Source organism: Chanodichthys erythropterus, chromosome 7 (genome assembly GCF_024489055.1).
Source record: "Chanodichthys erythropterus isolate Z2021 chromosome 7, ASM2448905v1, whole genome shotgun sequence".
Classification (NCBI taxonomy): Eukaryota; Metazoa; Chordata; class Actinopteri; order Cypriniformes; family Xenocyprididae; genus Chanodichthys; species Chanodichthys erythropterus.
The window spans coordinates 33,540,005-33,559,949 of record NC_090227.1 but is presented as its reverse complement, the minus strand read 5'-3'; the positions used below and the strand labels follow the sequence as shown (position 1 = coordinate 33,559,949).

The 19,945-nt window shown below is 43.5% G+C and overlaps 1 protein-coding gene across 5 annotated transcripts in view; it reads right to left on the bottom strand.

The window, feature by feature from the left end:
• znf423 (zinc finger protein 423) overlaps positions 1–19,945 on the bottom strand; it is a 174,788-nt gene that overhangs the window by 18,087 nt on the left and 136,756 nt on the right. For all 5 annotated transcript variants that reach the window (XM_067390291.1, XM_067390293.1, XM_067390295.1 and 2 more), the window contains 2 exons: positions 10,305–10,436; positions 7,775–7,890 (listed from right to left, as the gene is read on the bottom strand). In XM_067390291.1, coding sequence (XP_067246392.1) covers positions 7,775–7,890; positions 10,305–10,436 — 248 coding nt within the window. The remainder of the gene's footprint in view (positions 1–7,774; positions 7,891–10,304; positions 10,437–19,945) is intronic.

The window sequence follows — 19,945 nt, the reverse complement described above, 5'->3', positions numbered from 1 at the left end:
CACATCTCTCTTTTTTTCCTCGCTCTTCCTTACCCCCTCCCTCTCTTCCTTTCTCTCTGCCTCTCATGCCAGTCCCCAAATTATTTAATTTAGCGCAGACACCATATCTCCCTATGTGCCATCCCGCTGAAGTTCTCTCTCCCTCCACGTCCTCCTCCCTTCTTTCCTCCACTTTATAGATTGTTCCAAGCAGGGGTATTTCGTGACAGAATCAGGAGTGTGGGTGGGTTCACTGGAAAATTTGCAAAAAGGCATTTACTTCATTTTTATCTCAACATAAACACGCACGTGCACGCTCGCAGCCGAAACTGATGTCCCACGTTGTAATAAATGAATGCGAATGTGTTGATTTACTCTGAAGATTAGTGCCGCCCCATGGTGAGTGTTTTTGATTTGAATTCGCCAGGCCGGAGCTTTGTTTGAATCTGCGTCTCAGCAAGGGCAAAGCAACAAAACAAATGCAAACAGGTAAACAACTTAAACATGTCCTCTCCGATTCTAGTTCACTCCAACGTCCACCAGCCACCCACTGCCTGGAGAATTTCAATCAAAAACAGTGTGGCAATGTATGTTCGTAACACCATTTCACACTTCTTACAGTACATGCTCCTGTTTGGTATGCCAACTTCAAACATATTTAGATAACTGAAGGCAGGTTTCATTAGTTCATTATTAACTCTTGGCTAAATTTGCTATTTGTCGTGTTCTCAGATATCCGGGGCCTGGGACTCTTCAGGCTCAGTGCGTGGCTGCAGACTCACGGATGTCGTGGTCTTCGAGAGGGAGCCGTTCTAAACACAGGGCTCATAGCTTTAGCTGGAGACACTATACTGCAGTCCCCTGACAACCCCTCAACCAGCCAGCCAATCAGCAGCAGGTAAGGTGGATTTGAGGAGCTGTAGGCATGTGTGTGTGTGTTGGGGTTAGGGCTCTGAAGAGAGCCCCCCAGATCCCCATTCTAATAACGTACACTGCCACTCCAGACGCAAGGGCAGCTGGGACACGCGCACACACACTGGCGCTAATAAAATTGAGCATCACAATAGAAACCTATATCAATATCTACAGCACACAAAACCAGATTCAAAGCACACCAGACAAACTCTCCACGTACATTACAATTCTAATATGACACATAATGGAACAGAGTCTAAGAATGTTTTTGGAGCTTCTACACTTGTTAACTCTGTGATTTGCTTAATGTGGGTTAGTCTATATAAGTAAAAAACTGCCTGTTTGATCATATGCTAATGTTAATTCTAGTTTAAGCCAGATTTTATGTTTTCTGAAGAAAATGTTAGTGGTTCTGCTAGTGCTGTTTTGTTTCTAAGGTGTTCTTTTTAGTGTATTGTTGTGCATATTGCTTTTTATTTTGTCTATATTTTATTAGTCTCACCATCAGACGCCCACAGACCGTTGGCTGAACGTCTAATGCATATGGCGCACTTAATTGGAAACACTTCAGGATTTTCAAAGTCGTCATCTGGTTGGTTGAATTCTACAGGATGTCCGGGAGATGTGTGAGTCATGTTCTTCAACGGTCTGCCTGGAAACAAATGCAGTGACGCCAAACCCCCTCATGGAAGAAGAACGCCATTGTGTGATAATGAACGCTTACCAGGATCAACTAAATGCTGGATTTTCAAAAGTACGTGAAGTTCAACGTTCTTGAATGAATAATTTATTAGAGGCACGACGGTCTGTTGTTGTAGAGACATCGACGTTACATTTTCACGCCCCTAAACATGACGCGGAACAAAATGAACTGTGATTGGTTGCTGTACATGTCAGTCAAATGTACTCTTGGGCGGTCCTCGGCCAATGAAAGCTGCGATAGAGTCCAGACCTACTGCCGTTAGTCTGAAGGTCTGGCTACGCTAGACTAATATTTTATATACACCACTGTTTAAGATTTTGGTCTTATTTTTTTTTATGTTTTGAAAGAAGTTATTGAAAGAAGACTCTTATTGTCATTTCTTAGTAATATCAATGTTGAAAACAGTTGTGTGGCTTAAAATTTTTGTGAAAACTGAAACACTGTTCAACATTCTTTGATGAATAGAAAGTTTAAAAGAACAGAATTTATTTAAAATAGTTTTCTTTTTTTGATAAAGTAAGTCTTTAATGTCACTTTCAGTCAATCCTTGTTGAATAAAACAAAGAAAGAAAAATCTGACCCCTAAATTGAACAGTACTGTATACATAACCTTAAAATACTTAGGGTTAGGGATCTGAACACACCTAAATATGACCAATAATAGTAGAGACTGCTTGCTTACAAGGTAGAAAAACCTCATCTCCAATTGGTGCAATACAGAATATGAATTGTATTTTGAAATCACATAAGCTCTTCCTCCACCTCGGTGAGAAATGGAAAGTGTGTGAGAAAGCTAGTGTGTGTGTAAGCTCCAATGAACACTGCCTCCTTACATCACTCCACTCAGTGCTGTATGAGAACTCGCATCCCTCAAATATTCAACACTTTTGCAATGTCGAGTGGGGGGGAGGGAGATGGGAGAGACAAGGAGGCATCAACAAACAAACAAGTGCAAAGGACCTCCTCCTTCCCTCATTCATACACGCACTCTCACTCGCTCACCCATCCATCCATCCAAACTGCTGAGTACAGTTAAATATTAACCAGCGCTAAAGGAAATACCATACACCCACGTGCGCACACACATACCAGCAGGGAAGGGATACAGGGCATGGGGGGAATGCGGCGCCCCCTGGAGGGCTCAATCAGAACCGGTAGTGTGTAAAAATGAGGCGCGCTGTCAGAGAGTGACAGCAGTGCCTATGGAAGGGCCGAAGGGTGGGCGGTTGGGAGTTCACCTGGGGAAACAAAATAACAACTGAAAGAAAATCTACACACACACACTTGCTCACACAAAAAGTCTCTGAAGTTTCTAACAAAGGAGTAGAGGATCCAGCAGAGTAGGTCTAGCTGCGCTGATCGGGGCGAAGCATCACTTATTTACCAGCTTACATCTGCACTATTTATGGGGCACCAGGGAGAGGCAGAAAGGAAAGAGGGAGACGGAGAGAGAGGGGTGGGTGGGGGCAACACAGAGGGGCTAAAATATGCATGGGGGCTGGCTCTTCTGGGAGCTAGAAAAAAGAAAATGGGAAAGGGAGAAAGAATGAGAGACATAAAAAGGCGAATGAGAGAGAGAAAGAGAGAGAGAGAGTTGGAAACAGTTTGAGGAAGGGAGGGAGTTGGTGGGAGTGCGAACGAGAGAAAGAATTAGAGACAAGATAAAGGATGGAAGCAAAGTTTGCCATAAGGGAGAGGGGGATGATACAGTAACATGTCTTGCGAAGGCTCATGGGAAGGTGAGGATTAACTCAGAGTGGGACCGCACTGGGAGGGCATGTTGGGTAGGGCACACAGGTCAAGCCCGTCCATCCATTCAGTCTTGTTAACAACGTACACACACGTTCAAGTCTCATTTCACCTGGGCACGAGCATGGTAAAACCCGGACATCGGAACGGAGTTGTCTGTGCGGCTGACTGCTCTATTCCTCACCGCCGTCACCGCTCAGGTGGGCCCGGAGTGGATGCGGGGGGCGGAGCGGACGGGAATGATGGGGCACGCCCGCTGAGCCATGGGCTGGTACGAGTATCTCGGTTGGCCGGCCTCGGGGTGAGGCAGACAGTGACCGACAGGGTCCAGCGCTCCCCCTGCTGCTAAATGGACTGACCGGCCATATGCCCAGCGCCGCCGGCCTTATATCACTGTCACACCACGGCCGGGGGCTCACGTGGAGAGGTGGGGTGTTTAAGCCATGCAGGAGATTTAGGTCACACCCCCAAGCCCCTAAAATATTAAGTCATGGACCTGAGTAAGCTATTAACCTCACTCCCTGCTACTTATAAAGACCCACCCACCAAAACACACAGGCGAGCACTGGAGGGGGCTGCAGGAATGGTGGCCCATAGCTCACAAAGATGAATGTAACGTGGGCTAGGGCAGGATGCAGCTGACCCCAGTGGCCTGTGGCAGCCACTGTGGGCTGAGTTATTCACAGTCCTCCCCCTACTCAATCTGTCTGCCCCATAATCAGCACAGAGAGAGAGAGACCAAGAGAGAAACAATCGCCTTCATATACTGCCACTGACCTAGCAACAGTATATTAACATTACTGTTAACTTTTCAGCAGGCACATTTTATATTTTATGTTTGGCCCTTATGTTTGCCACTTATGGAGAGAAATGGGGTCGGAAAATGTTGCGAGAAAGGTTGAAACTCACACCTAAAGCTCTGTTACCTAAGCCGAGCCTAACAGGACCCAGAAAACCGCCAATTTTGGGTCAGTACATACAATTATGGAACTACTGAGCATAGGGTGCGGCCTAGTGCGAGTCAGGGGAAGCCCCTTAAGCGCGGGCCCGGTGTGGTCACACCAGTTGCACCGCCATAAGGATGGCCCTGCACACAATACAAAACTTCTGATCTTTATTTTTATAATATCTGAGTGAGAACCTTGCTAGTTGTGTACAATAAATAATAAAATTACTTAAAAAAAAAAAAAAAAAAAACTAAATTGTTCAGTTACAGGTTGTTTGCTAGAAAGGAATTTGCTGGAAGAAGGAATTATAAAGAGTTTGAATGATGTCAGGTACGAACCCGGTTTAGCATCAATTTAAAGCCTTGTGCAGTCATGTGCATGAACCGCTTAGGCTCCAACAGCAAAAACTTTCTGACCACTGCAAACTACAAGCAACTACTGAAGCAGCAGTACAGTAAGATTACTGTTAGTTTTAGCACATTTTAGTTGGGACATGTCTGCCAACTGCAAGGCTCCAACACCAACACTCAAGGCGCGGTCACACGCGGTGCAAAAAAGGTCCATTGTCTATTGTCTACTTGGCAATTTCCTGTGAAAAACCTGAAGAATCTCTATGAGGAAATGTTTCATTCGTGTGCAAAATTCCAGATTGCATGGATCCCTATTAAAGTGACTAGATTTTGCCTGTGACATTTTTCAGAGCAACGGTAAATATGACCACACTTTAATGGAAATGAGAGCGCTCATAAGGTTCTTAAGATTCTTAAACTGTATTATATTTGGTCGACTGCAATACTCAATACTTCAATCCACAAATATCTCCAAATATGGTCATAAAAATTCTTCAACAATACTGAATACAGTGCTGATACTATAAGAGTGTAAGGTTGCACCACTAAAGACAAGTCCCTAAAGGGGAATTAACCGGTTAGCACTAACTTTTTTAACCAGCACATTTAGTTCTAGCCCTTTAGAAGGGACTGTGTGGGAGGAAAGTGTGTGTGTGTGTGTGTGTGTGTGTGTGTCTAAGATTTAAATCCTGCCTGGCCCTTAGGCTTGGCTGAGATGTCTGCATTTGTGTTGGTGCTAAAATTGATACTATTTTTCACCTCACAGCTCTGTGATATCTCCAGCTAAACTTGAGTCAGCAGATGTGTCTCACTGCTCTGCCATGTCTGCTTCCTCTGGGAATCATTACCACGGGCCAGGAACATCCAGAGGTGCTTAAATCAAACCACAGCCACTAGAATGTCTGTATTTCTATACAAAAAACATCTTTTTGTTGGGCAATGAAGACACAAAACTCCTGACCAACAAAGAACCAGACTGCATTGTGGTACCAAACAACAACAGTAAAGGCTTTTTATATTTAAAAGCATCGATGAACAACTGGACAAAGTGACCAGAAGTCAATAATTATCAGTAAGAAGTGATTTGAGGCTATGTCAGCAATAGTGATCGTTGTCAGTGTGAATGCACATCAAGGCATACAGTCATGCCAAAAGGAACAAGATGTTTGGTACCACAGTGCCATACCTGTAAAAGCAAAAAGTGTACAGTGTGGCTGCGCTTTGTGAATGTGTGCGGCAGTGCTTACTTGCTAAAGACTATATGTGTGTGAGTGTGTCAGTCTCAGAGTGGAGGGGTTCAGGGCCTCCCTCAGGGAACTCAGATAAAGGATTCAGTAAAAGAGAGAGAAAGACTATACCTATCACAGTAGAAGAGACAGAAAGAGAAACATATACAGAACAAAGACAAAAAGAAACGGGATAAGGAGAGAAAAAAAGGGAAGGAGAGAAAGAAAGAAACAGAGACTCATCCGGAAAGGAATAATGTCAAGTGGACAAAGTGTGTTATTGTTACAGTAGCCAAACGGCTTTTGATGAGCTGTCAGACATCAGATTGTGCTGTGAACTTGAGCGTGAACCTGTAGGGCATACAGTTGTCTGTACAGTATCTCTAACTGCTCAAGGCCATCTGAACTGTGATTAGTGTACATTCCTTCATATATAGTGCTTAGTGGTACAGTGGATGTCAAATTGTTTTGTTTGATTTCACACTGGATGTGATCCAACACAGTCCCAAAAGAGTTCATTATAGTAAAAAATGCAGAAAACAGAATACCTTTAAAATTAAAATAATAAATGCATTAAAATACTAGAACATTTGATAGGATTTTATGGTCAATTGCAATATATTTATTTATTTATTTGCTTTTAAAGGATTAAAAGGATCTAACTTTTAGATCCTTCTAACGCTTTCCATATTCTTAAAAAAAGCTTATGCTGTCCATCCAATGCCTTCCCTATTCAACTTACGGAACTGACGCGACACCAAGTTCTGTTTTTTCCGTAATTGGAATATGGAAGGCAGTCTGGCGGAAGGAAGCTATATTTTACTTCATAACTTGTTAAAAATTGTTTTTTTTTTTTACACAAATGCATCATTTCACTTCAGAAGGGTGGAATATGTTTATGACGGATGGATGTGGATGGAGACACTTTCTTCAGCTCATACTTGTTTGGTAATGCATACTGCCATTGTAAGGCTCGGATGCGTCAGGATTTATTAATATTTCTACGATTGTGTTCATCAGAAAGAAGAAAGTCATATACACCTAGGATGGTTTGAGGGTGAGTAAAACTTGGGGTAATTTTCATTTGAAAGTGAACTAATCCTTTAATTTTGTTTTTGTTTTTGTATATGCATTGCAAATGTGAGCAAGAGTGGGCCCGGGACAGCATTCCCAGTTGTCTGCCCTGACGATGCGTGTGTGTGTGTGTGTGTGTGTGTATGAATGTGAGTTCCAGCAGTCACAGCAGGTGGTGCGATTGATTTGCAGAGTAATGGGTCTAATCGTTACTGGCTTGAGGATGCACCTTGTTTTCCCCTTTAATTCCCTTATTAGCTGTGATCTGTGTCACATCTGTGTCTATCAGGGCTAACTGAGATCGACTACACAATACTATACTCCAAACATCACACATTTTGCTACTACAAGGAGATTCACTGCACATATGACACATAAAATATGATTAGAAAACATTAAAACATGAACATCCGAAGTTCTTACATATCTTTCTGGAATATTTCATTCCGACTGGTCAATCACGGCACAGAAGATTTCCTACATAGCTGTTTCTAGATTCAAGTTTTTCTTATCATTCCTTTTGCCAAATGTAAGTAAAGAAAATGTAAGTAAAGAGAGTCACTTGTGAGTAAGTATATTAGGAACTGTAACAATGCATGGTTTACATCAAATTGTTATTTTGATACTTGACGTGCTCTTCTTTTATCCACCGTTTTTAGCTTTAAAATAAAAAAATAAAATAAAATATTCTTACCCATTAGAATATTTAGCATTTGAAGCTTTAAGAAAACAACCTTTGTGTTTATCCAGGACTCCATGTGGTGACATGTGGTGAATATTGTTGAATATTGTGAATGAAAAAAAAAAGACTTTTGACTGTGCATTACTCACCTGGAGCTCAGTTTGGAAGAAGAACTTCTGCGGACACTGGGAGCAGTCGTATATCTTGTCCTCCTGTCCATGGACGGCAAAGATGTGCTGCTGCAGCTTATTGGCCTGAACAAACACTGGGGGAAAGGACAGAAGGGAAACAGCAGTCAAACGATTGGCTGAAACGCTTTACCCAAGAGTGTATAGCGAATTGGCTGTGAAAACAGCTGATTCGATTAAGAACTAATCCTGAGTGAGAAATTAAAAAAAAGAAAAATCCATGACTACCAACTTTCACGCTTTGGGTAGGAGAGGGAGAATAAAAATAATGAATTTTTTGGATTTGAGACAATGTGTCGACACTGAGGAAAGTACAAGGGGGAGGGGGCGTTCTCAAATGAAAAGCTCTCAAACTCTCTTTATCGGAGAGCAGGGGATGACAGCCGGAGATGGAGGGAGAGACAGAGACAGACTAAAGTATCCCCACCAGACCTTGTGATATTTATCAATAAATCATTCCTCTATCCTCGGGTTTTTAAATTCCGTTCGTGTATTTTTTTTTTGTTTTTTTTTGTTTCAGTAAACTTAAGTTTGCTGTGTGTGGAGACTATGAATTATTGAGCGTCCCTGGAGGAGAAGGCATCAGCTTACTTATTCATGAGCCACACAGGAATAGTGTTAAAGTTTAAAAGAGGACTGCGTACCTGTAAGGGAGGAAAGGGAGAAAAGAACGTGGTGTAGCCAAACAATTCGGTAAAGGTGAAAGAAAGACGGAGAACTAATCCACAAGGAGGAAGAGAGAGAGGGAGACAAAGGGACGGACAAGGCAAAAGAACAAATGATTTGATCAGAGGGGTGGAGAGAAGGATGAATAGAGGAGTGAAAGTGAGTGTACAGTGAATATGGATGAAGATGGAACTGGAAGAGGAGAAATAAGGAATGGGTGAAGGAAGAAAAAGATGAGATGAATAAAAAAAACGAGTGCAAAATTATCTGGAGATTGGCTTGTTGCAGTGCTGGGGACAATTTGGCCTTCAACACTGGTCTTTGATGTTGACAAGCTCAAGTAATGATTTCTGATTCCCAAAGGTTAGCTGACAAAAAGTCCAAAGTGACTTTCAAACTTAGTGCGAGGAGACGCACACACACACTGGGCCTGTTTAACTAAATGCACACGTACGCGGAGGGTCCTACCCTGGAGAGTGAGAGCGGATTACACTGCCTTTCTATAAACCTGCCCTTTATTCTCTGACCTCTCCTCTCCTGAACACACACACTCACTCAACCAATGGATCTTCTTACCTCAAAGACATTCAGCATGACAACTGGCCTACAGAAAAAGCTAGTAGTTCATATGAGATACTTCACAGAATACAAAATGGCCGTTATGATTTGATGAAGCCAGTTAACTGCAGGCTCTTGTTTGTCTATTCTACTGCAGTGCCTTCTGGTCCAGTGAAAGTGGGACGTCTGACAGGGGCTCGATCTGCCCAGGGGTCATGAGTCCCACCAGGCATCACAGCGGGTAGATCAGCTCTCATTAGCTTTAGCATCAGCTCAGCAGGATGCCTGCACCAACCGCAGCCTCCTGTCTTGGCCACGTTGAACTTTATTAACCATTGTGTGCTTCTGCATAAGAGTGTGTCATAATATCGCTCTTCTATCTCAAGTCTAGAGAAACTGATCTTGATTTATATAATTTAGTATGTATTTACAGTATATGTGTATATTTCTGATCTTATATGAATTCCAGAAGCCATAAGTTGATCCGTGTTCTCAAAGAAAGTCCATGCCTGGTCTTTCCTCTCTCTCACCAGGATGAACAATGAATTTAATAGTTAATTCAGTTCAATTAGCAGGACAAGGAGGAGAAATGGAGCAGAGGAATGGAGGGGGGGAGAGAGGGTGAATGGTGGAGACGAGGATGAGATGGAGAGAAGGGGAGAAAAAGAGAGAAGATGAGAGAAATCCAAAAAATAAAAGAAATGAGATGAGATGAGAGGAGATGAAAGAGAAAGAACAAAATGAAAACTAAAAGTTAAGAAATAAGAAACAGACAAGAAAATGAGAAAAAAAAAGAGAAAACAGAAAATTAAAAAAAAACAAATGAGGAGAAGAAAAGACATAGGACAAGATAAAAAAAAAGAAAATGGAACAAATGAGACAAAAAGACGAAGAGAAGAGATTAGATCAGATGAAAAACTAGATGAGAAGGGGTGAGATGAATTGAGATAAGAGAAGCAGAAAGACAGGATGAAAAGAAAAAAAAATAAGAGAAGTAGAAACAAAACAAAAACAGGTAGGGTTGGGAGAGATGACAAAAAAATAAAATAAAGACGTGGTTTTGCATGTGATCCTACATAAAGGAATGTGCTAAATGGTGCTTATTTAAATGCAGTTGGCCACATGAATGACCATGTGACCGTACACACTGAGTGCAGTTTCCCCTGCCATCAGTGGCAGTGTGTATCCCCCACACCTCCCCCCACTCTTTGACTGCCCCTGACCCTACGACCTCGACCCCACCAACCCCCCGGGCCGGACCCCTCACCTGTAAAGCAGACGGGACACTTGAAGGTGCCTCCCATGCCCTCGAAGCTGTGCTCGATCAGGTGACACAGGAGCTTGGCCGGAGAGTCAAACATCTGGTTACACAGCTTGCACTCATGATTGATGCCTTCCTCTGCAACACAAGAGCACGATACAACAGGTTACACACACCGGCAGGGTCAGACAGAGAGAATGAGAGACAGAGAGACACAGACACACGCTGCCAAAAAACAAGGTACGACATTTTTTACACATTAACCGTCTTGTAAGTGAATGGTCATAGTCTTTTCAAGCTCTCTCGAGCGAACAGGGTCATTTTTCTGTTTCTTTCTGTCCTTGCACATCATTTGCGGTCCCAGGCTTATAATCTTCAGCTCTGGACAGTATGACCACCCGTCCCATCCCTCCTCCCCCTCCTCTGCCCAGTGCCGTCTCTTTCCCGGCCGGTAATTGCCTGCTGCCCCCCCAGTGCTGCAGGCTCTGTGCCCTCCCTCTGCCCGCTGCTCTATTTTAAGCTTGCCTGAGTGACATCAGTGCCGCCCCCTGCTGGTGTGGGACAGATGAAAGGTGGGCGTTGTGTCCTGGCTGGACGCCTCTGCTCTCGTCTTATCACCCTCCCGCCACACAGGCCTGAGCCCGGCCCGCCTGCCTGCGCTCCATCAGACACCCGCCGCCAGACTCCCACCCCGATCCCCCGAGCCCCTAACTGAGCCCTGGGGTATGGTAGACGCCACCACTGCTCCATCTCCCAGACCCCTGTCTTCTCAAAGCGTCCAGCACCCCGCCGGCCCGTGCAGACAGACCCAAAGAGTCCTGCTGCTGAGCTACAGGGTGCGCGGAGGGTTAATAAAGTCTTCAATCATATATCCCCACCATCACCCTGACCTCCACCTCCCACCCCTCCCTTCCAAAAGCCACCTCTGCCGATTCCAATCTCCGCTCCGTCTCAAAGGCCCACACAAGGGTGCTCTAATCCCCGTTTGAAAGGAGCGGGAGGAGAGGCGGAGGGGGCAGCGAGAGTGGGGGGGGGATTGGCAAGGGCACAGCTTTGGTCTGTCCTCCCCCACTGCCTCCTAAAAGACATTGCGTTTGGGAAGAGGGGGGAGAGAATTCCTTTCGGGGAGAATGAAAGCAGCAGCGGACAGAGGTTACGACTGAGTTTAATATGTCAAATGCCTTTTGGAGAAAAATCTGCTCTAGTTCGGGGGCCACGGTTTGAACGAGACCGGATCATCTCGAGATGCAAGATGAGATCCGTTCTCCGGATGCAAACCAAACAAACAAGGATAGGGATGAGAAGGATGCAGCAGCAAGTGAAAAACCGATTCCTTTTTAGGAGAATGAAAGCGGCAGCGGAAAGAGGTTATGACTGGGTTTAGTGTGTCAAATGCCTTTTGGAGGAAAATCTACAGTAGTTAAGGGAATGTTTTGTACTAAACAAGATCCAATTCACAGCTGTGAATGAACCACATACTTTACACACATCAGTAATAAAACTGAATCAGTTTTTAATTAGTGGTTTTCCACTGTATGTAAAACTTTTCAAAACAAAATACAATTACTTGAGAAGCAACACTGCATAATATATTAAGGATATAAGAGTATTCCATCTTATTACACAGGCAGATTTTTTTCATTTTTTAAGTATAAAACAAGAGAAAAAACACTTATAAGATGAAAGTAAATGTATCTTTGTTTTCTAGTAGAAATAATAGCTAATACCAATACCCTATTTCGGGGAACATTTTACACGAGACAAGATCCAGTGCATGGATGCAGATGAACTGAATGAATCCTTTTTGACAAAACGAGACAACATCTGTTCTGTGGCTAAGAACGGATCAAAAAATATGTACATGCACAGAAACGAGAGAGAAGTGAGACCAAAGTGAAAAATTGGGAAAAATGAGAGAAGGAGAGTTAGAGGAAGAGAATTCTGCTAAAGAAAGCAGAAAGCAAAGGGATAATTGGGCTGTCCAACACAAAGTAATGGTAGCCAAGGGGCCTGTGAGCATGTGTGTTTCCGCATGCGTGTGTGTGCAGTAAAAGTAAGCCTCTCTCCGAAAGAACTGCAGTTGATCAGTAAGTACAGAACATGCTCCATCATCTATTTTCCAGTCTGCGCAGAAACACTAAGCTCTCCACTTCATTGTCTGTGTGTGTGTGTGTGTGTGTTTGTGTGTCTATATGAGAGAGTGATGGGGCTACGTTGGGATTACCGTTGCTTGTTACTGCAAACCAGACTAGTGCTGTCAGGGAGAGCATTTGATCAGTGAGGCTGACACAAAGGTCTCAGAGAGGGGGACTGCAGTGTGCTAGGGGAGCCATCACACCACTAAAGAGGAGAAGACAGACGTGTAGAGTGCAGCAGAGGGCCTAGGAAGTGCATGACAACAACACGCTCTTTCATAACTGAAACTAACTGGGGGTTAAAAAAAGAACAAAAGGACTTTACAAGCACTGCGACACATCGTGAAAGGCAAACCGAAGAGATTTCAGATTCCTTCCCTTCATCTCGGAAAGCATTGATGCTTGGCATGTTGTTTATATATATATTATATATATATATATATATATATATATATATATATATATATATATATATATACATACAGTGTCTTTGAATGTCACTATGTAAAAAAGGTTGATTGAAAGCAAGACCCCTTTATATTCGTATCTGTATGTGGCTTACGTTAGAGGTTAAACAATTTACCATCCACCCTTTCTCCTCAAAGAATTTCACCCCATATTCATTCCTTATTAGAGCCTGTGCTAAGTAAAGCAAGAAGGGAGGGAGGAACAGGAGGGAAAATAGAGATATAAGAGCAACCAGAGGCAGGGATGTGCGTCTGAGAGAATATTTAACTGGAATTGAGAAGGAAAGAACAGGAGGAAAAAAGAAGACTGGCCGCCTCTAAAGGTATGCAGCATCTTAATTGAGAAACGGCATGAAGCCGCCACACATTCGCAGAATCACTGATGAGGGCTTTCCAGGACATCGATAGAGGGAGGGAGGCGGTGAGGGAGTGCGAGAGAGAAACGGCAAGAGGATCGAATCAAGAAAACAGCGATCGCGCAAAAAGATAGGCGGAAAGCAAATGAGTAAAGGACGTATTCATGTGGTATTCCAGGTTGTTATTCCACCGACTGAGCAGGCCGACTCGCCTTGCTGCTGCGCCTCTGCAGTGGCTGCTGCTGCAAAGCTTGGCCAATGTGCTTCCAGCTAATTGACCAGGGGGAGCCAGGTGGCGCCCTGGCCTGCGCCGCTCCACTGGGACGGGCCCATCTATATGAGAGTGCCTCCCTCCTTCCATCTTGCTCTCTCTCTCCACCCATCACCCCCTGTAGCATGCACTGGCACACAAATGAGCTGTGTAGATGGGAGCTGCACATCCCATGTGGCTCAGCACCTCTCGCCTGGCCCTGAGGCCCGCGGCCCCGGCCCCCGGATTGATGGCCTGAGCGGTAGAGAGGCAGAGCGGGAGAGCTGTGGGAGACGAGGGGAAGGAGGGAGCGAGCTGGGGCGAAAGGGGGTGGAGGTAGCAGGCTTCTCTAGGGGGCGAGCTCAAGGTGTGTTGCCATGGCAACTCAGAGAGGGAGAGCAGGGAGAAGCGGCGGCGTGCTGAGCTTGACCCGTGCTGGTGGGGGTGGCAATGTGGGCCAAAACAGAGTGCACACACACACACTCCTACTGCAGGGCTAGGGGGGTCTCGAGAGCTCTCGCTTCCTACTCTTTCCTTTCTTTCTTACGGACAAACACTGAGTGCTGCATTGCTGAAACAATCCCAGGAGCCACCACTGTACGTGCACGCACACATTGACTCACTACGCAACTTCTCCTTTACACAACTTTCATTCATGCCCGAAAAGTTAAACCCAGCCCTCGTTGACTCGACAAAATATACATGTACTGTAGTCCGATGGCGATGCTGAGAGCAAAGTGGGGGACACGACTAACTCATCCGTGTTCTTTCCTGGCTGACGGTCTGATTCACACGTTTCCTATTATCTGCAGCAAATATTTCCGGAATGCTCTCTCTCGCTCTCTCTCTTTATCTGGCTGCCAAACGGGATGGAGTCTCCGGCTCCAGATATTTTTGGCAAACGTGGACGGCATATGGAGTTGACCAGCTTGGAATCTCCTATCAGATTACATAACAGTAGGACGCTGGATCCCTCTACCCTGCAGAAACCGACCTTCATGCAAACAAGCAAACAAACAAACTCTCCATCCAAAGCGCACGCCACCTCTTTGCTCGCCTACTTTCTCCGCTATCGTTGTGCATGTCTAAACTCATGGTGCGTCCTCGCTTATTCGTCGCTGTCTACCCTGCTGGTGTGGTTGTCTTGGTGACTCAGGCTGGTGTACGGATGAGTGTGGTAATTTTCTACCAACTGTGGCTATTGACTCAGAGCTTAAGCAAGCCACTGAGACCCAAAGTCGTCTATAACGTGTCAACACTGAAATTCACATTTAAATCTTGTGCTGTGTATGCAGACTATATAAAAAAAACATACTGGCATACAAATATGCAAAATATATAGGTGAATGTAATAATACACTGCAAGTTGTATCTACTTAACTGGCCTTCTTGCATTTCTGTAGTAGTAACAAACCTTAGTACTCAAAGAGTTGACAAAGTTACTATCAAATGTCTGTGCCTTTGAAAAAGGGATACTTTTATTCATGTAGACATCTATAAACATGTCAAAAGTTTAATTAACTTTAACTTGTTAATCAAGATTCTGTTAATTTGTTGCTTTGACCAGGGTTTTGAGCCACTCATAATTGAACTGGGATTGAATATGAAATAAGGTAGCAAAAAGGATTCAGAATTGCAATTCAAATTCCAATGTAAGGAAGTAGAATTAAAATGAATTGAAACATTCAAATAACTGTAATAAACTACAAAATAAACTTGTTTGTTGAAAAAAATGTTTAAAAAGCCTTGAAATTAGAAGATAGATAGATAGATAGATAGATAGATAGATAGATAGATAGATAGATAGATAGATAGATAGATAGATAGATAGATGATAGATGATAGATGATAGATAGATAAAGCTTGTGTAGTTAGAATCCACTGCATTCACTTGCACTGAATGTGTTTCGTGCTTAAGGGTTAATCTTAATGGGAGGTCTTGTCAATATCACACTCTTCATTACGACTGCTGCTTCGGGTCTCTGAACAGCACAGAATCAAATTAGCTACCCGAAGTCTTATTATGCCTTGTTACTACCAGGGTGCTCTCATCCAGAGAACTTCATTACCCATAATGCTCTACAGGAGCAGCTGCACAAGTCTTTCATTCTGTTTAGCTTAAGCCAATGAAATGCCCCCTATAATAAACCAACCACATACTCTTCCAATCAATGTGCTCTGTTCTTAAGTGCCACCCTCCTAATTTCTACTCCACCAATCAGGATGTGTCAGCAGGTCTAACCCCCTGTGAGGCAGGCTGGTCTGGCTGCAGTGTTGATGGCCACCCAGTGCTCCCACTGAGGCAGCGCTCTCTCATTTCCAGCACACACAGATAAAAAGACAGCACACTGTGCTGCAGATAGAGTCTGCAATCAAAATAGAGCTCAAATGATGGATAAAACATGCATGTTTACTGCACATGTCACAGCGCTCTGACCTTGCAATGCCTGTAAAATAGTGCATGACCGAGGCTTTTTTATGGTTCAAACACTGAAACTGAATTAACTGAGGTATGGAAAATAATGTGTGTGATTCTGTTCCGAGAGCAAATGATATGCGTGCCCATGCATACATACGCATGCACGCAAACAGTAACCCACCCACATCATCTTGTACATACAAACCACCCTCGACCTCACAGTCATACACACTTGAGGACCTGATTGTTAGCGTGTAATATATGCACAGCTATTTGTGTTTTGAATGTTAATTGAATGCTGGAAAGTGCCGGTGGGGGAATAGCTCTAATCAGCATACCAATAAACCCTTCACATGATAAAGTCTTTATAAGAAGCACTTACTCCCATGGCCTCCATATACCTTAACAGTCACTGTACACCTCCTCCTCTTTCCCCTCACCCATTTCTTTCCTATCATCTGCCCTTCCTTGAACCTTCCTAGACGGCATGAACGCAAAACAGCCATGTTACAACCAAATCCGACATGCGTGAACATATGCTTCGGTGATTAAATAATAGTAAATCTACACCATAAAAATGAGGAAAAAAAGGTATGTGCGGCGTGGAATGTTGCTATGGCAATGCAAAAGCATGAATAATAAGCTCATTGAAGAATTATTGCATGTATAATAAACTCTTTAGAACAGCCAGATGACTTGGCCAGAGTCTTGTTAAAAGCAAAAGTGACGACTCAACACGTAGAAGACACAAATCCATATTTCAAGGTCAAAGCGAGCCATAACTCCTTTGCCAGTTTCAAACTTTTATTGGAAGTGGACACACGCATGAGCTCACCCGCACTCGCACAGCCCCAGATTGCTAATTGCAGTATAGAGGGTAATTATGGCTCTGGTGAGTGGTCAGCAGAGTATGAGCTGGCCAGTGCTGTTGGCCGGACCTGGTCTTTGTGGGGTCTTATTGAATTTGAGGCCTGGTGCAGTGAATTTGGAGTTGGCTGAGCTGTTAGTCGGCTGCACACACACTGTCTGTCTCTCTCTAATACTGCAATCTGCCACACGACTTTCCGAAGACATGACGGGTTGCTTTTGAATGCAATAACTGCCAGAGGACGCAGCTGCCTTTACTATTACAAACACACAATGGTCACATTCAGCAAAATATGCATAACAGTCCTTTAAGTCCTTTATGGCTCTGTAAACAGTAAGCATGTGTGCGCATATGCATATATATATATATATATATAGAGTATGCCTATAGTATGCACATGTGCATTTAATCCACACCCCTGGGTGCGCCAGGGGCTTTTTATCAACGCAAGATCTCCCAAATGCAGCTCAAAAGCAATATCCATGAACCATTTCACCACAATTGCTCATTGTTGATTTGGTCCTTTGGGATACGGCAAATTCCTGGGACTTTGTTTCTGTCCTCCCCCCTCTCGTTCAACCCATTGAACCCACAACCATATCAGCTGGAAATACAATTGGCAAAGAATACCTCTATCACATGGACATTCAAGCCACATCCCATACCAGGTCGCCTGTGCCGACCCGCTTCAACGTTCCCTTAGCTTTCATCTCTCTCCTGTTTTTTTTTCTCCTGTATTAGGACACGTCTACGTCTTTGGTTGGCTGGTTGTGAATTATCTGCTCACTAAGGAAGGGGGAAAAATTCTGAGCAAATATGAGGAAGCAGCAGGATGCTAATAATGCACCTCCAGCTGTTCAAGTTAACCTGCAAATGTGTCCATCTGTACCTCCAGAGTAAGAGGGAGACAGAGAGAGAGAGAGAGAGAAAGATGAAATGCTAGAGAGGATAGAGAGGGAGGGAGTTATACAAATGAAAAGAGATTGAAAGGATAAATGCGCTCACATGAAAAAAACAATGATGGAGGTGGAAATAAAATGGTGGATATTCTAAAATAACTAAGAAAAAGGCGCAGAATTAGACTGAAGGGGAGATAGAGAAAAAGAGAGAGAGTTGGGGGGGGGGCCCTGGCAGTAAGCCGGCTCTATGTGGATGATTGTGAGCAGTTGGAGTGACCTTGCTGCGTCTGGACCGTCCCCGCCCCCTGCCCTGCGTCCGACTGTGCCCTGCCTTTGGACCCTCACCCAGGGCCAAAACACACACTGCCATCTTGCTGGGGCCTCTAGGGAACACAGGAACCGCGAATATATATTAACTAACACGCATACACACATACTTAATATCACACTAAAAAAGCTCGCACATATACACAAATCGCACATTTAATGAAGACACTACATCATTTGTAGGTCATGTGTATGAACCTCTGCCAAAAACTCCCATGGACGCCCCCCTCCTCTCCTTTCCATCACAATCTTTCCTCTCGCTGTTCTCAGTTGGTGCGTCTATAGACTCTTCCTCTGTAAATACTGTCATATCAAAGATCTTCAGTGGCTGTTTTATGTGGATGTTTACAAACTGATCTGAGACACATCATCAGCACTGATGATCAGAGAGTCGAGACTGTTAGGGGAGTTCATTGAAAAGAGAAGAGTTGCGTATCTGTGGGGGAGAGATGGGAACGCTTGAGCGCAGCGACAAAGGGGAAGAATGGAGGACGGTGATAGAGAAGTGCAAAAATTCAGGTTATCAGAGCTGCTAAGAGTGTGATAAATGTATTTAAGGGATTGGATTAGTCATATCCGCCCGATGAGTGCTCACCTACAAGGACGAGTCTTTTTTGCAAGGATTTTTAATTAAAGGTTGAACTGAGTCGTTTCTACGCCACTAGCGGCACCAGGGAAACTGCCAAAATAAGAGTTTCCAAACAGGTTTTGTGAAACAGTCCTACTGCCCCCTCTCCGCTGTCTGATATACATCATTTAAACTTTTTAAAGTCCCCCTGTGGTGAAAATCAAGTTTTTAAATGTTGTTTGTGAGTTTTTAATATGCTTTAAGACAAACCATGTGCAAATTCATATGTCAACACCATTGCTGAGTATCTTCTCCTTAAAACTGCAGTGAAAAAAAGAGTCTTAACCCCCCGTTTGAAATCGCTGGTGTCTGTGACATCACAAACTACCATGCCGGCAGGCTTTAGCATATCATTAACAGCGAATTAGCAGGGGAGTCTCGAGAGAAGCCAGGTTATCCTGGTATATTTTTCTGTTGATATGAAAAATCGTGTAGATTTAGCAATATGGTGGGTGTATTATGTATATTACAATGTTATGATGAACTATATGCCTTTCTTCACTGACGTTCTGAGTTGTTCAAAGCATTTGTGAGGATACTGATTGTTAGAAGGCAGCTGTCTGACTCTGAAATTTGCGAACGGGAACATGGTTTGTGTAACATTTGCAACACATTATTAGCTGTTTGATAACACAGTCAAACAAAAGGCTAATCATATTAATTAACATTATGTGTCCGATGTTGTAAAGAGCGATACCATTGTGCAGCGTTAAGGCAAGGGTGTAGAGTTACATTCAAGCTATTTTAAGACATGAAGAATTTTTTTTTTTCCACAGGAAAAAAAAAAAAAGAGTTAAATATGTCATTTTGGTAATCAAAGATGAGTTTTAAGTGATAAAATTATTGACTACATGGCGACTTAAACTTTGTTTTTAAGCTTTTTTAAACTATTCTATTTCTAAGTTAAACATTACAGTTACATTAAATTCTTTGAATTTCAATTGATTTCATTCAATTTTCATTAGGGCCCGAGCACCGATGGTGTGAGGACCCTATTGGAATTGCTCAGTTTATTCTTCTTCTTCTTCTTCTCCAAAATAAATCACATTTTTGAGGGCCTAAACGTGCTTGAAAACTCATGAAACTATGCACACGTGTCAGAAGTGGTGAAAATTTACGCCTGTTATGGGTCGCAGCATTAGAGTGGCAAAATGGCTCGATAGCGCCACCTAACGTGCAGCCCCTCTCGCTACATTTCACTAGGGTTTTGAAATTCGGTACACACATTTATCAGCCCAATACCTACAAAAAATGTTATATAATAGTCCTGGCCTGAAGACATCAACATGGCAAAATTC